We start from the raw sequence: 16,847 nt of genomic DNA, 5'->3' as shown, positions 1-16,847 counted from the left end.
GACCATATTTACCTCCAGCCTCACCCCCGGCGGATCCACAGGAGATTTTCCACCAGGAGCTCCGACCTGACTGCCCTAGGCCTCTGCTCAAAAGGCACTCTTCCGGAAGAGAGCAGGGGCACCCCCCACCGCCCCGCACCCCGGGGCCGAGCGGACTCGGGTCAGCCTGATGGTTTGCTTCCTGCCCCTGCGGAAGAGCAGGCTGCGGAGGCCCCTACCCCGCAGTAAGCGAACTGGCCACCAGGGGCAGCAGGAGGCCAAGGCTGGCGCCCAGTGACTCCTAATGGCTTCCGCCAGCCCAACTGCAGCTCTCAGGGCCCCAGACGCGCAGGCCCCACGGCCCTGCTCTTTCTCTCACAGAGGCCAAAATAGTCCCAGAGCCAGAGGCGCGCGCCCAAGGCCCGCCGGGGAGTGGGGGGTGGCTGCGGAAGCCGCCCTCCGCTCCCCACGCCGCGCGCCCGCAGCCAAGGCCAGGTGGGATCCGGAACCTCGCGTCCACAGGCTGGGAGCACGTGGGCTCTGGGCTCTAAGGCCACAGACAGACGCAGACACACGGAACTGCCCCTTACCGTAGCGGGCTGGAGGAAACCAGCCGGGAGAGGCGCCGCCGCGCCGCAGTGCAGCAGTGCAGCCAGCGAGGGCTTCCTGGAGGATGGGCTTGGGCCGAGCGTGGGTGGGATTTCAGTGGCCCTGAGGGGGTGGGGGCCACACTTCAGGATCACCGGAGTCACCGGTGAAGGGGGGGCAGCTGGCGAGCAGCGGGAGGGAAAGCTGAGCAGAAGCAAGGCTCGGCTGCCGGCAGCCCGAGACCAGGCGGACGACCCAAAGCTCTCAGACCGGCGGCTGGAGCCCGGGGAGCCCTGGGAGCCTTCGGATTTGCCGCGACCACGTGGTCTGTGGTGCACATGGCGGGGAGAGCTGGGGGAAGGGGCTGGGGAGCTCGCTGAGGAGAAGGCCAAGCCTCGCTTATCTTGGGTTCCCCAGCAAGTCCTGGCCTGTGGAGGGGGCCTGCCTTCCACAAACGTTCGATTGAATTGAATGGACTGTATATACGGGGAAAGGTTTCCTCAGTTCCTTGTCAGGAGAGGGTAGCTGACCAAGTGGGATTGTGGCCTGGGGAAAACGAGGACTTCAGGGGCAAGAGAGTCCAGGAGCCTCTTCTCAGAACCCCAAGCCCCACGGCAAGAAGGAGAGGGCCGCCAGCCCAAGGGGAGCGGTGCTGCACCTCGTCCTGCCCCGCCCTCCACCTACCCATGGACCCTTGCGCTTCTCTTAGCAGGCTCTCGCCTCTCCTGCTGGGTACCCTGCGGCAGCCAGGTTTTCCTATGAGCCTCAATTTCCCCTCTTGACGTGAACAGGGCCAGACCAGATGTTCTCTGAGGGCCCCTCCAATGTGACAGGCTGGGGTGGGAGGGTGCTCTGTGCTTTGGGACAGAACACGGTGACCCAAATTTAGGGGGAAAGACTTTATTTAATCCTGGCTCTTCCAGGCCCATGGCTCCAGTTCAGAAAAGTACTTTTGTGAGGGGACAGGGGTCTCCAGTACTGTGACTCATTTTTGTCCTCTTAAGGCCTCCACTGGACCCAGGAAGCTCTAGGTGATGGGGCCATGGGACCTCATGAAGCTTTGTAGGCGTCTGCCTTCTTCTGGCTTCCCTGGGATCTGAACAGAAGGACCTGCCGTGGACAATAACAAACCTACAGAGAGGAAGAAAACCCTTAGGAACCATCCAGGTGGGAATGGCCTTGAGACCTGGGACCAACACCCCCGCCTTCCCCCCCCAGCTGACCAGAAGCCTGAGACCCAGAGGGCCCAAGGTCACAGACCATTGGTGGCAGTCCTGGGAAATCAGGTTCTGTCCTCAGTGACTGTTGACCCTCCTACAGTCCCTGCCTAGGTCTTGCCAAAGCAGAAACTTCCGGACCCTGCCGGGCACCAGAACTGTAGGACTTCCTGTCCCCACATCCCCTGACTTCCACATCCAGAGGCTGTTCATGAAACCGGAGGGTGGGAGTGGTCCTCTGACTTCGCCTCTGGCTTGGGTAAGTGACCACATCAGCCACTGATTTGCTGTGTGACCAGGGAGAGTGCCATCCATTTCTGGGCCTCTGTTTCTCTGTAAGTAAATGAACTTGGACCCCATGGCCTGGGGCACTTTTGGGTCTCAGTGTGTGGTCTGGATCTTCCCAGAGAAGCAGGGCCAGAGGGTCAGGGGGAAGAAAGGCCCTGCTCTCTCTTCTGTCCTAGGACTCTGGGGTCTGCCTCCACACATGCTTAGCTCCCAGGATCCTGGGGACAGGGGAGGGAGGGACTTACACAATGGTGTCTCTCAGACACTCTGCTTAAGTCCCATACTATGTCATTAGTCCCATACTATGTCATGGGTTCCTTTGAATGACTCAAGCAGCACTCCCAGCCAACACTGGTCACTTGAGTACAGAGAACACAGGAACAGATATGTCTGGGGCAGATATGAGGTGGCCTATGTCTGTGTGTCTGTGTATATGGGTCTGTGTGTGTCTATGGGAGGGACTGTGTGTACGTGTTATGTCTGTGGGAGAGGTTTGGGGGCTTCCTGTGTGTGATTGTGTGCATGCTTTAATTTTCACTCTGTGCAGTACTACCGAGACTGAACACCTCTATCAGTCATTTTTATATCTTTTTAAAAGCTGCCTGCTAGTGTCATTTGCTGGATTTTATTAGTTTTTATCTTTATCTTAATGGTAAGACATCTTTGCATACTAGATGTTACACTTTTATATCACAAATTTTACAAAGATATTTCCATGTTTTGTGCTTTATCTTTTAGCTTTACTTGGGATTATTTAAAACACAAATACTTAATTTTGAAAAGTCAATCTATCAATATTTTCCCTTATGGTTGGTTTCTAGCTTTCATCTGATACTTAGGAAGGTTTTCTCTATTCAATGAAAATAAAAAAATTACTCGTATTTTTTCTTTTTAAAGAAAATCTTTATTGTTTTTCCGCTTTACAAAAGTGATGCATGCTGGTTGTCAGAAATGAAAGGGAAATAAACTTAGGTAGAGGGAGTACCTTTGTAAGTTTTCTATTCAAGAACAAGGTTTCTTCTGTCTCTCCATTTATGTAAGTTTCATTTTGAAACGCTCAAGTGGACATTTATAAATTCTCCATACAGGGCCTGCATAGTAATTAAGTTTATTCCTAGAAAATCTATTTCTCTTGATGGTGTTGGGAATGGGATATTTTCTTTCATTATATTTTCTAACTGGTTGTTGGTATAAAACAAGCTAGTTTTTGAATGTTACTTTTTAATTGGTCGTCATTCCTGATTTAAAGTTGAATAAAATGAAAATGATTTGTTTCCATGTGAAGACTCTGCCATATTTATTTCTTTCAGGGTTTTCCACCAGGGTGAATCTGATACCTGATTCAGTTCAGCATTAGCCTTGAGTTTTCTACATCTTTCTCGTTAGGATTTTCCTTCACTATGGACACTCTGATGCTGACTGAGTTGGAAGCTAAACCTGAAGGCTTTCCCACACACAGTACACACATAGGGTTTCTTCCAAGTATGGACAGTCTGGTGTATAATACAGTCAGAACTATAGCTGAAGCCTTTGCCACACTCCACACATCTGAAAGGTTTCTCCCCGGTGTGGCTTCTCTGATGCCGAATTAAGTGGGCATTAACATGGAAGGCTTTTCCACACTCCTTACACTGAAAGGGTTTCTCTCCAGTATGGATTCTCTGATGTACAATATAGTCAGAACTACAGCTAAATGCTTTCTCACATTCCATACATTTGAAAGGTTTCTCCCCGGTGTGTATTCTCTGATGTCTAGTTAGTTTGGCATTGATACTGAAGGCTTTCCCACATTCTTTACATTGATAAGGTTTTTCTCCTGTATGCATTCGGTGATGATCAAGTAGGTTTCTTTTAGAAGTAAAGCATTTTCCACACTCATTACATTCAAAGGGTTTCTCCCCAGTGTGAATCCTCTGATGCTGCATTAGTTTTGCATTGACGTTGAAGGCCTTTCCACACTCATTACACTCATAGGGTTTCTCCCCAGTGTGGATTCTCAGATGCTGCCGAAGATGGGAATTACACCTGAAGGCTTTCCCACATTCGTTGCACTCATAGGGCTTCTCACCTGTGTGGATTCTCTGGTGCTGGATTAACTTCCCTTTGTCACTAAAGGCTTTTCCACATTCAGTACACTCATAGGGTTTCTCACCTGTGTGGATTCTCTGATGCTGAATGAGTTTTGCATTATTACTGAAGGCCTTTCCACACTCCTTACACTGATAGGGTTTCTCTCCAGTGTGGATGCTCTGATGTTGCCTAAGGAGGGAGCTGCACCTGAAGCCTTTCCCACATTCATTACATTCATAAGGTTTCTCTCCAGTGTGGATTCTCTGGTGTTCAATTAATTTTGCATTAACATTGAAAGCTTTCCCACAGGCATTACACTCATAAGGTTTCTCCCCAGTGTGGACTCTCTGATGTGTGATATATGCAGAACTGCAGCTGAAGCCATTTCCACATTCTTTGCACTGATACGGCTTCTCTCCTGTATGAATTCTCTGATGCCTACTTAGACTCCCGTTAACACTGAAGGCTTTCCCACACACCTTACACTGATAGGGCTTCTCCCCACTGTGTATTGTCTGATGTGTGATGTAATGGGAACTGTAACTGAAGCTTTTCCCACACTCCACACATTTGAAGGGTTTCTCCCCACTATGAAGTCTTTGATGCCAAATTAATTTTGCATTAGCGCTAAAGGCTTTGCCACACTCTTTACATTGATAGGGCTTCACCCTAGTGTAGCTATCTTGATGCTGATTCAGTGGAGCATTGTACCTAAAGGTTTCCACTAATTCTTCACATTCAAAAGATCTTTCCCTAGAATTACTTATTTTGTGTTGAATAAGTTTTGTGTCAAAGCTAAAGGCTTTCTCCAATCCTATACACTCAGGGGGCTGTTCTCCAGTGGAGATGATGGTATGACACTGATTCAAGTTTGGACTCTGACTAAAGAAACACTCCTCCTCCATGAGGCTTGTGTCGTCTTTCACTGTTCTGTCAATGACACTGCTGTTTTCTTTCTTCAGACTTCCTACTGAGTGGACTTCTTGCTGTTGTTTTTCTAGAATATAGGCTTCTGAAAAGTCTGTTTCCTGGGGAAAGTCCCCCTGAAGTACAAATGATGTATTATGTTTTTCTTCGTATGTTAACTTTGTCATATTATTGTCAGTCTGGATGTCAATATCTACTATAAAAACCAAAAAACATAGAATGTCATGTAAGAGCCATGTTAGAAAAAAAGAACTGTGCTAAAAAGAATAAAGGATCATAGTAATCAAAGGGCTCTTTAAAATCACCAGACTAGGTAAAAAAAAAAAAATTCTAAGGTTCATCCATAATAATATGTAGCTGGTAAGAAAATGAAATAAATCCATATATGCTGACAGAAAAAGATGTCCAAAATACAATGTTAAGTGGAAAAACAAGTTGAGAAATAGTATGCAGAGATTCCATTTGTGTAAAGGAAAATTTTAAAAGGGCTGACATATACATATATATTTGTATATGCCTAGAAAACTTCTGGAAGAATACACAAACTGGCATAGGAAGTTTGGTAAATTTCCCCCCACACACACTATATATACTTTCTGTACTGTTTTGAGTATGTGCCAGTGTTATAAATTTTAAAGTAATGATTTTAAAAGACTGCCAGTCTCTAAACCAGTAACCCAATAACATGAAGGTTAAAAGCGACAGCCGTGGAACAAAATTCTAGATCTTATCCACCAAATAAGCATTCTTTCCAAACAAACATTCTTTCCATCACACCATACTTTACTACACTCTTCAGTTTCTTCTGTTATCCTTATGTCACTGAATCCCTTGTTAATAAAAATAGAAATTGCTTAAGAAGGAAAGACACAGGATCCAACATGTGGCAACATGGGGGACAGCAAGTGTTAGTAGCACCAGGAAGCAAAAAGAATTTTATTTCTTTCCTTAGAACCTAAACTCTAGGTTTTCCAACTTCTTTTTTCTCCACTTCAGAGAGGGTCTGTTTAGGCCCATTTGACCCATTTGATCCCATCTCTTCCCACCCCCTCCAGAACACTGCTGTATTCTCCTTGCCTTTCCTTTTACCTATTCCCTCAATCCTAAAACTGGTCATTCCCTAAAATTCTTTCTATAAACTCATTAGTCTTTCTATAATCCCTATAGTCCCCACAGAGCTACTGATCTCTGCATTTGTTCCTACATTTCTCAAAATTGGGCAAAAAATGTTGCCTCTATTTTTTCATCTCTCATCTCTCCCCAATCACATGTAGTATGCCCCCTACCCCAATAGTATATCATTATAATTGCCCTCAAGGACTCAAATGACCTGGCTCTCCCTAGCAAGTATTACCAAATACTACTGATCTTTTCCCAATTATAAAAATAATATCCATTTGTAGTATCAGAAACTTACAAAGAAGAAAATTCAAATGACCTGAAATACAACCACCCAACAATAACTACTACTGATCTGATTTAACTCTTCCCCAGTCATTTTCCTTCCAATCATTATCAAAATATACTTTTTCTTCACATTATTGAACTTTTTTCTTCACATTAATAATGATAATTTTCCAATGTCTTTAGATAGTCTATAAAAATATTTTTAATTGCTAAATAGTACTCCATTCTGCAGAGGTACCTTAATTTTTCCCCCAGTTTTATTAACAAATAACTGACATACATCACTGTGTAAGTTTAAGGTGTACAGCAGAATGGTTTGATTTACATACATATTGTGAAATAACTACCACAATAGGTTCAGCTAACATCATCTTCTCACATAGATACAATTAAAAAAAACGAGAAAAAGGAAAAAAAATTCTTCTTGTGATGAGAAGTCTCAGGATTTACTCTTTTAACAACTTTACTGTATATTATACAGCAGTGTCAGCTATAGTTATCATGTTGTACTTTATATCCCTAGTACTCATTTACCTTATCACTGGAAGTTTGTACCTTTCGAGAAGTACCTTAATTTAACCATTCTTTCTATACTGAAAATTGAGGTTATTTTCAGTATTTTATTACTATCTTTTTTAAAAATTATGATGAACTTTTATACACATGCATCTTTGTTTATATCTCTGATTACTTTATTAGGTGATAGTCCTCTCCAGTACAAACTTTTAGAAGGCTCTTGATATGTACTGCTAAAGTACTTTCTAAGAAAACTAATAATTCACATTCACCTCCAGAAGCCTATTCCTGTTTTGCTGTACTCTCGCCATCAATTCCTATTATTTAATTGTTTTCAGTGTGATAGGTGAAACATCTCTCATTGTTTTAATTTGTATTGCATTGGTTTCTACCAAGAGTGATCATTTTTCACATTGATTAAAATACACATATGTACTTCTTAGATAAATCAGCCACTTACATTCTTCTACACTATTGACCTATTTATCAAACCCTATGATGTGGCAGATGTTACTGGTTACTTAACCAATATCCATTCTCCCTTTCTTCCTTACTAGCACTTCCTCCATTTTTTATGAGGTAGCAATAAAAACTATAACTAAAAACTGTATTTTCCACCCTCTCTTGCAGTGGAGATGGCCATTTGATACAGTCCCAACAAATGAGATTTAAACAGAAATCATTGGGTGGGGCTTCTGAGAAAGTTTTTTTAAAGAAAAGTCAACTCTGCTGCTATGGGCTTTATACGCTATACCTTACCTTTCTACCTGCCTAAAACCCATTTGATTCCTCGCCCCAATTAACCTACACACACTGACTAAATTAATGTTTCTATCTTCGGTTAAAACCATGATGGGTTGTTCAAAAACTTCAGACACGTCAGGACTATCTGTTGTCTACAGAATGAAATCTAGACTCCTTTGATTAAGGATCTCCACAATATTACTACCCGCTCCCTCCCCGTATGCCAAGCACTTTAAACTCTTCACTTCCAAAACATGTCTTTCTTGGTCAGGGATCATCTGGCTGAAAGATCACAAAGAACAAAAACCCACTCACACCATGTTTAAAAAAGAAGGATTCATTGAAAGGATGTAAGAGAATCTTATGGACTCCAAATGCAGAAAGTAAAACTGGGCCTCATGGGAAATGGGAAGTCATCTGGTAGTTACTCTGCTTGAACCAATGACAGAACCTCACTACTTCAAGTGTGGTCAGGGAACCAGAAGCATTGGCATCACCTGAAAACTTAACAGCAATGCAGAATATAGGCCCCACGCCAGACTTACTGGATAACAATCTGTGTATCTGCAGGAGTCCTGGCTAATCCACTTGCACATGGTTCGAGAAGCATTGAACTGAGAGCACTTCCTCCCTTCTGCTTTATTTCCTACAGCTTACTATATGAAGTTTCCTCCAAAAAAAAAAAAGAAAAACCCCAAATAATAAAAACTAATGTATCGCTGAACATACACTATTAAGCCAAGCACATGATACCCGTTATCTCATTTAATCTTCAACCCATAAGACAAGCACTGTTACCTAGTTTTATTATTATTCCATTTTCAGGGGTGAGAATATTGACTCTTAGAGGACTAAATAATTGCCCAAAGTCACACAACTAGGAAGTAACACAGTTGGGACTGGACCTCAGAAAGTCTGCTCCAAAACCATACTTTTAACCACCAGGCTATTTTGCCTTTCTGTGTAAAAAGACTGTCAATTCTGTATCATCTGCGTTAAACGGGCAATGCTTAGAAAAACAGCAAGAACCCCCACAAAATTACTGAATCCATTCATTCTCTTCTGAGAAAGGTAGAATTCCAAAATTAGGATTGAAAAGACTTAGAATGAGGCATTTGAAAAATATTCTGTTCTTGGAATTAGAAAGAAATAGCCAACTGTGAAAATAGTCATAAAGTTCTCAATTGTACCTATCTCTACAAATCATCAAAATTTATTTTACTCTGTATAGCTGACCAATAGACATGGCATGCTTATGTTGCTGAAGTTGACTTTCTTCCTAAAGTTAAACTTTCCTCCCAAGTGGGCAACATGTGCCTCCCTTACCAGTCCAGAGGCCCGGGGGCCCTGTGCCTGTTCCAGCAGCCAGTAGAGATGGGCACCCCAGCTCACCTCCTCCCTCTAGTTGTGAGATCACAGCAGGTTTGAGAAGTGAAAATCCTGTTTTGGGGGAAAGGAAATACGAGAGAAGGGTGAATAATCTCCCACAGATGAGTTCCTAGCCTCTTCTCAGATTGTCTCAGCAATGAAGAAGGAAGATAAGAGCCCTACCATAACCATGCATAAGGACTCGGGGGAGGCGCTTGGAAGGTGTATGTGTGTTTTTGGGAGGTGGGGCTTCTAAGGTATATGGTGGGTAGGCTTGAGAAGGTGAGAGAGAAGCTGGGAAGGGCCCAGACTGTGGGCCCAGAAGACCCATGCAGAGCAAAAGGGAGATTCTGCACAACGGGATGCCATTTTTTGACCTTGGCCTGAGATAGTCAGAGAACACTGACATCCTGGAAAAGATCTGAGATGCAGGTAGGGTGAGGCGGGACAGAAAGTTACTTTTTTCCACATTGTGTCCAAAACACAGCCAGCCTCTATAGGTTGGATCAAGAGTGTACACTAGTCCCAACAGAGTCCTTTACGGGCCCCAAAAGGGCTTGGGGTTTGCCCTTCCCAGACCCCTCGGTCTAGGGGATTAGAAATCTCAGCCCCTGGGGTTCCCACTCAGTAAAGAACTAGAGACTCAATCTGCAACATGCAAGGACAAAGGAAGCCAGGAAACCCCAGTCAGCAGAGTCTGGGTCGCAGGGGAAGAGACCTTACCCAGGGAGGCCACATTCCCATAATTCTCCAGCATCACCTCCCTGTACAGGGACCTCTGTGCAGGGGACAGGCCATCCCACTCCGTCGGGGTGAAGTACACAGCCACGTCCTCGAAGGTCACCGACTTCTGAAACAACAGGTTCCTGCTGCCCTAGGGCCAATTCCATGGCTCGGGCCCTAAGTGAGGGGCAGAGGGCAGTATAAGGGCTTGGGGAGGGAGCTTGTGAAGACCACAAAATTAATAACAAGGGGAAAGAATTGAGAAAAACATCTGGAAGGTAAAGCAGGGAATATCTGACTTCTCTCATGGCAGAGAAACCTCATGCCATTTTTTCACACTTAACAAAGGACAACATAAGTTGAGATGAAAGAAAAAAAGATTTCCCATAACCAATTTCTCCTAAAGCAACTCTATGCTTTCAGTGAAGCCACTCCCTCACTGGCAGACACAGCTCAGGACCAATCGACCAGCATTCCCACCGTACCCCTCGAGGTCTTGGCTTCTCCACCCTGCTCCCCGTGCCTAACCTCAGCTCTGTGTTCCTCTCCCGACCTTGACCACAGCCTCAAACTAAAGAGCAGCTATGGCTTCCATCTCATCCAGCCCCATCTGCAGCCTGATTCCTGTCACTGACTCCCTGGTAAGGGGCAGTGCAGCCTCTGCTCCAGCACCATCGGCAAAGGAAGCTCAGTGCTGCCCAGATCGGCTTGGAGACTGGAGGTCAAGGGGTAGGGGTAGCAGCTTACTCTGCTTCCAGATGGGTCTCACTGAAAGCCCAATATTTTCCGTTATTCTCTCCTATTCAAGCCTCATCTTTTCCAGCTTCACCCAAGAATTCAGTTTCTCCAAGGTTTGAACAAGAAGGGAGCTCAGCTTTCCTGTTAGCCAGCTACTCGGCACCCCTTTCGGACGCTTCCCTTTGCATTACTATGCTATGTGTTCAGCACAGGCTATGCCACCAGGGCTGATGCTGCATGCTGCTCTCAGGCCCACCTCCTCCCTCGTGGACAGATGCAGCCTCTGGCTGCTTTCCCGGCCCGCCTCAGCCTTCTCTAACAACCTCGGGGCTGCACCAGCAGGGATCTGCCCTTAACTCCTCTCTGCCATGATCTGTCTTGCCTGACTCTACTGACCGCCACCCAGGAGCAATTCTAGTCCATCCTCTAGGTGTTTGTGTGAATCACTTGCCGAGTGACCGTGGACAGGTCAAGTAAACTTCTCTACACAAAATTAAATGCCTTCCCTGCCCACTGCCACCACTGAACTCAAACCTCAGCTGCTGTCACCCATCGCCATCTGTGCAGGAAACCTCAGCTTGAACCCTGGGGATTCCTTCTTGACTCCCTCCTCTTCCTTACCTCTACCTCCTTACGACTCTAGGTCCTAAAGATTTTTATGTTAAACATTACTTGAATTGGATGCCCCTCTTTAACAACTACTTTCCTTGACAAAGCCCATTATCACCTGGGCCAGTGAAATTCTTTCTGAAGTGGTCTCCTTGGTTTTGAATCACCCCTGAAAATTATTCCCTATACAGCTGTCACAAACCTGACCATGTTAATTTCACTGGTTCCACATGTGTCTTAAGGCTAGGCAATTAAGAATCACACAATTGGCTGTGACCTTGGGCAAGTCACTCTATTCCCCTTTCCCTTCGTGTTTTTGCTATGGAATGAGCACAACACAGCACCTATCTCAGAGGGCAGTTGTCAGGACTGAGCAATCCATGCAAGGTGCTTAGGCTGGTGCCTGCACATAGGAAGCCTCAAGCGACATTCCTGGAGTTACTGTAACTGTGATTATTCCCAACTTATAGTCCATGGAGGTCCATGGATGAACTTCAGGGGGTCCGTGAAGTCCCTGAAACTGTATGGAAAATTTGGTTTGCAAGTTTTTCTGAGAGAGAGGGTCCAGAGCTCTTATCAGAGACTTCAAGTTAGAGCCACTGCACCGCAAGCCCTGAAAGGCTCTCGAGGACACGAGACATCCTGTCCCACAGGACTTCCAGTCTTCTTCCCTTGCTTGATGCCGTTCCCCTCATCTTCCCCTCCTCCCTCCCGAATTAAAGGCACAGCCATCCTTTATGTTGACCTGGTTCCTCTTCACCTACACCCAGGTCCCTGGGAATCCCCGTTGTCTGCTACCCTCCTCCATCCCACATGGGCAGTTTCCATGTCTCCTACTCCCCAGAGCCCTCTGCTGGGGAGGCTCCTGCACCACCGGAGCAGAGAACCTCTATGCCGGAGACTACACTCCTGCCTTCGGACTCGCTCTCTTGCTGCTTCCATGACTTCACATCACCGTTCTTCCCACAAGTTCCAGGCTGAAGGCAGAAGCATGGAGGCCCTCTCCAGCTTTCATTGCAAGGCTCATCAGCTTCCTTTCTCAGTTTCTTTGATTTGAAACTGCTCAGAGGAAGACCTGAAGGACCCACAGCTCACCTGGGGCCAGGCTGTCAGGAGCATGGCTGCCATCACCTGGTCTCCCTCCCAGAAAAGGGCAGGAGCTGGGGAAAAGGGGAAAAAAGAGAGACACAAGTGTGAGGCAAGCCACCCCTCCCAGGAACAATATTGCCCCTCACAGGAGATCTAAGAGGCAGGTAGCCTGTGACAGATAGAAGTGAAAGCAGGAGCTGCCATAGAAGAAGGGGGTGATCTGCTCACTGGCTCAGTGCCCAGGACGCCTCCCAGTCATGACATTGATGCTCACTGCCAGAAACCCTAAGATTTTACCATTCTGACACGTGACATACACCCACAAGAGTATCCATAAAATGTATGCGGAGCCTAAATAATAGTAAAACAAATAGTGATTCAGCTCACGAGACAGAACATTACCAAGATCTCTGATTTATTTCTCTTCCTCTAAACAAGCATCCTCCTCCATTACATTGGAAGACAAGACAGGCTGGACAAGACAGAGGCCTGAGTCAGGCCCAGAGACGCAGCATCTGGAGAAGGGGACGGCTGCTCCCACACATCCTGCCTGTTCTCTCACACAGCTGTGTGTCCTCAAGAGTTCTAATGTCTCTCTAGAGATCTTGGGGGGTCAGCTTTCCCCATGAACCAGACTTACCTTAAGGAAGCTGGGCTGGAAGTGAGGTACCAGGCTGCTTCCTCATACTTACCAGCCTTCTGAGAGCAAAGAAGCCAAGGCCTCAGCTACCTGAGAAAGGACCACTCTGACCTCTAGGGCCCCATTACCCAGTCCCCCTTGTTCATTCTATTCAAAAACACATGGACTGGGTATTTTCTGATTTTCATTGCTCCTAAAGCCAGTCTTGAAAATTTATACTTCCCTAAAATTTCACCGACATCTTCCAGGATTTCAACAGAGTTGTGGCAAACACTTTGTTCCCTCCACATCTGGAGCTACGTTGCTCTTCCCATTTCTCCTTTTGAATATATGTGCTATCTAGACCTTTTCCTCTTGGTTAGTGTTATGAACTGATGTGTTCCTCCCAAATTCATATGCTAAAGCTCCCCCAATGTGACTATATTTGGAGATAAGACCGGTGAGGAGATAAGGTTAAATGAAGTCGTAAGGGTGGAGCCCTAATCCAATGGGGCCAATGCACTTCTAAGAAAAGAAGAGGCTCCAGAGCTCTCCATCTCTGCCATAAGTCAGCCATCTGCAACCCAAGGAGAGAGCTTTCACCAAAAACCAAATTGGCCAGCACCTTGATCTTGGACTTCCAGCCTCCAGAACTATGAGAAATAAGTTTCTGTTGTTGAAGCCACACAGTCTGTGGTATTTTTGTTATGGCATCCCAAATAGACTATTATAATAAAGTAAGGCTAAGCAGTGGTTTATCTAGTTTAATGTTTTATTTTTAAAAAACTAGCCTTTTCATTTATTTAGAACACTACTCTTTTTCCTATTTGTTTTTAATTCACTAAGCTCTGATAGCTTAGTTTGTCTCTTCAGCTCTGTAAGACATCTTACGCACCACTCCTATTCTCTTGTCTCACTCTTAGTCCAGTTCCAGAAGCTTTGATCAGCTTTGTGCAGGTGCAACCCACCAATACCTCTGCAAAGGTCTACACCACAGACACCTGGCTCCTGCCCTGGGCCTTCCTTAATGTCCTGTATAGGACAACTGCAGACACCTATGGACACCTGCTGGACCCCAAAGTGCAAGAGAATTAATGCCTGCAGTGTCCCTTTAACCAAAAAAGGACAGAAGTCAATGAATAAATGTTTTCCCTTTTAGTCCTTCAGATGAGACTTCAGAGCTCCTCCAACGTCCTTCAAGGCAGAGTACCAGTCAGATGCAGAAGGGCCAGACTAACAAGCATCCTTGTATTGGGGAATATAAGCAAAACGAGAATATAAGAAAATCTATGTGGATCTGGTCATTTGTGCAAAAAGAAATAGGATAAACCAGAAACTAAAGAGAATGGTTGCTTCAGGTGAGGGTGGCAAGTGGGTGAAAGGAACCCGGGAATGAAAACAGGATGGAAGGAAACTGGGTAGAAGGGATGATGGGGGAGTGACACTTCTCTGAGTGTGCCTTTTGTTCTGATTTTAATAACCATAGTAATGTTTCACATATCCAAATGTGTATGCGTGTGTATAAATAAAATCAACCAACCAGGATGGGATGGGGGTGATGACCCAAAAAGCAATACATACAAACAACAGCAAATGAGCCTAACGATTCTACAATTGAATAACACAACCACACTGAAGTGGTGGGAAAGACAGAACTAAGTAACTTTGGAAAACAGTATTTTAACTAAATACTATAAGGCTATAAAGACCTGTACCCAAATTCTGTCTTTTAGTTAGAAAAAAATAAAAATAAAATGGAATAAACATTGCTAAGAGTCACTTCGAGTCAGGAGGCTATTAAAGAAGTGGGGCCTCTGCACATAATGCGCCTCAGTTCTCAGAGGTGCTATTAGGTTGCTAAACCTGTTGCAAAACACAGCTCAAGATCAAGCCATAAACATCCAGGAAGCCAAACATCCTAAAACTGCTGCTGTATGGATATAAACCAACTACTTCCTTCCTCAGTGGTTTTCACCTCGCTCGTTTGCATTTCAGAACTAACAAATTCATGTTAACCAGGCCAGCAATCCCTCAATTGCAGGAAATAAGTACATTTTGTGGTTTTTGCCTTTATAAACCCTGCCTTTCTTCTCTCCAGAGCTCAGTGTGGGTTACCTGAATATGCAGCCCTTGGATCTGAACCCTTTAAGACCCCAAATAAACTTTTGTTTTACAGCCTCAGATCTTTACATTAGTAAAATTGGTTTTCATGAGGGTATGTATGAATTACCAATTCTGAAATTATTATATGTGTATTCTAGGACTGAACAAATCATTCCATTGGAGAAATAATTTCCAGGTCATTGCCATCCCATAGCCCGAGAGAAGTAGGGTCCGATTACCTTTTGGAACTGACACCGCTCCAGTAGACAATGCCCTCCAAAAGCTGGGCTTCTGCTGTCGCGTGAACCGGAGGGGCTCTGCCTTTTCTGCTCTCCCACTGGTCCGACTCACCACCCTGTGTCAGAAGCCGAGGAGCATACAATCCATTCTTGGTTAAAAGCCCCTGCACGACCTCAACATGTGAAAAGCCTAATGATGCCACCTCAGGCCGCTTCACCCGCTCTCGCTTCACCTGAGCAAGAACATTCCCTTTGGCTGCTCCGACACATCTTCCCAAAAGGCCAGTAGCATCTTACCCGAACAAAGTGTTTGGGGCTTCGTGGCTGTGACATTAACACAGGCTTCGTTTTACACAGGACAGAACGTACTGGGCCACCAAGTCCAAAGCCGGAGTCGAGGAGGAGCCGCCGCCCCGCTCCCTCCACCAAGTGCGGGAGACCCAGCTACGGCCCGGGTGGAGGAGCATCTCTAGCCTACCTAGAGCCTCTGGGCCAGAGCAGCGCCCGCCTCGCACAGCCCCACTCACCTCAGAGCGAAGGGCTCCGCGGCGCAGCCGGAAGTGCGTCACTAGGCCGCGGCCGAGCCTCTGTAAGTAGCGTCGCTCCCTCTCGGTGGTGCTCTGGCCCCGCCCCCTGTGCCCAAAACCTCCGCGCCTGCGAGCTCGGCGCCCTTTGCCCCTCCCTCTCCTCATCCTGGTGGCGTTTGTTATTCGGGATCGGCTGGGGACAGCAAGGATCAGAGGAGAGCGCTGGATTCAACCCAGGGTTGGTGCTGGGGATCTGTATTTTAGTAAAGCTGCAGGTGCAACCAGATTTGGGAGTCTCCGGACTGGATTGGTGGATTACACGCTATCAGACCACATTATTTTATAACATTACCTAGTGATCATTTTGGTCTCCTGTCATGAAACTCATAGATAATACTTAGAAGGTCATAGATAAGATAAACAACCTACATTTAAAAAACTAATGCTATGCCTTAACTGTAATAAAAAAGAAATAAAGGGAAAATAATTTGTAATTAAGAACATTTCAGTACGTAAATGGTCATGACTGCTCTAAGAGACCTAATGAAGTGGTCAGATATTTGCTTTTTCACATAGAATGTGCCTGAATGCCACAGCCACGATGCTGTGTCTTATATTGGTGTCAAAAATCACAAGGCAGAATCCAAAATGGTGAACCCTTTTTGGTAAAAGTTTAGGTGAAACAGTACAATCTTCTGTTGATCATACAGTAGTTATATTCCTGGAGACTCAGCATGTTAAAACTGCAAAAATATATTGTGTTTTTCTGAAAACACGTTCTAGATTCACGTAATTTATAAACAGTGTTTTTGAATGTCCAGGAAGACATGAAAGTCTGAAAACTTTTTCAATAGGTGAACCATCCTGTGCACTGCACGATTTGTGGCACTCCTGGCTCCCATCCACCACCACCAAACACTATAACAAAAATACTCCCATAAAATTCCAAAATGAGCCCTTGGGGGAAGGTGAACGGCACTAAAACCCCTGGATTGGACCATCCTTAGTCCCTCTCAACCCTAATAATGTTGGCCTCTCTTCCAGCTCTGCCTCTTCCCATGCTGCTGCACTGGAAGGTGGTTGGAGGGACCCCACT

At 45.6% G+C, this 16,847-nt stretch overlaps 1 protein-coding gene across 1 annotated transcript; it reads right to left on the bottom strand.

Annotated features, from left to right (window-relative positions):
- Positions 1-2,965: 2,965 nt before the first annotated feature.
- Positions 2,966-15,785, bottom strand: LOC308489433 (zinc finger protein 19-like). The gene is made up of 7 exons (XM_081030532.1): positions 15,752-15,785; positions 15,225-15,340; positions 12,270-12,334; positions 9,828-9,954; positions 9,063-9,176; positions 8,282-8,406; positions 2,966-5,265 (listed from the first exon to the last, which is right to left on the bottom strand). Exons 3-6 carry the CDS (start codon positions 12,300-12,302, stop codon positions 8,393-8,395), a joined length of 288 nt encoding a protein of 95 aa, XP_080886658.1. The 5' UTR covers positions 12,303-12,334; positions 15,225-15,340; positions 15,752-15,785; the 3' UTR covers positions 2,966-5,265; positions 8,282-8,392.
- Between the last annotated feature and the right edge of the window lie 1,062 nt (positions 15,786-16,847).

This window comes from Rhinolophus hipposideros (genome assembly GCF_964194185.1).
Source record: "Rhinolophus hipposideros genome assembly, chromosome: 21".
NCBI lineage: Eukaryota > Metazoa > Chordata > Mammalia > Chiroptera > Rhinolophidae > Rhinolophus > Rhinolophus hipposideros.
Note: the sequence above shows the minus strand (reverse complement) of the source record. Positions and strands in the feature narration are given on the sequence as shown.

Excerpts from the sequence above, each read along its gene's own strand:
- LOC308489433 (XM_081030532.1), bottom strand. The coding sequence starts at position 12,302 with ATGGCAGCCATGCTCCTGACAGCCTGGCCCCAG. Across the intron at positions 9,955-12,269 it reads TCCTGACAGCCTGGCCCCAG|AAGTCGGTGACCTTCGAGGA; the intron begins GTGAGCTGTGGG and ends CTGTTGTTTCAG. Across the intron at positions 9,177-9,827 it reads TGGGAATGTGGCCTCCCTGG|GATTTTCACTTCTCAAACCT; the intron begins GTAAGGTCTCTT and ends CCCCCAAAACAG.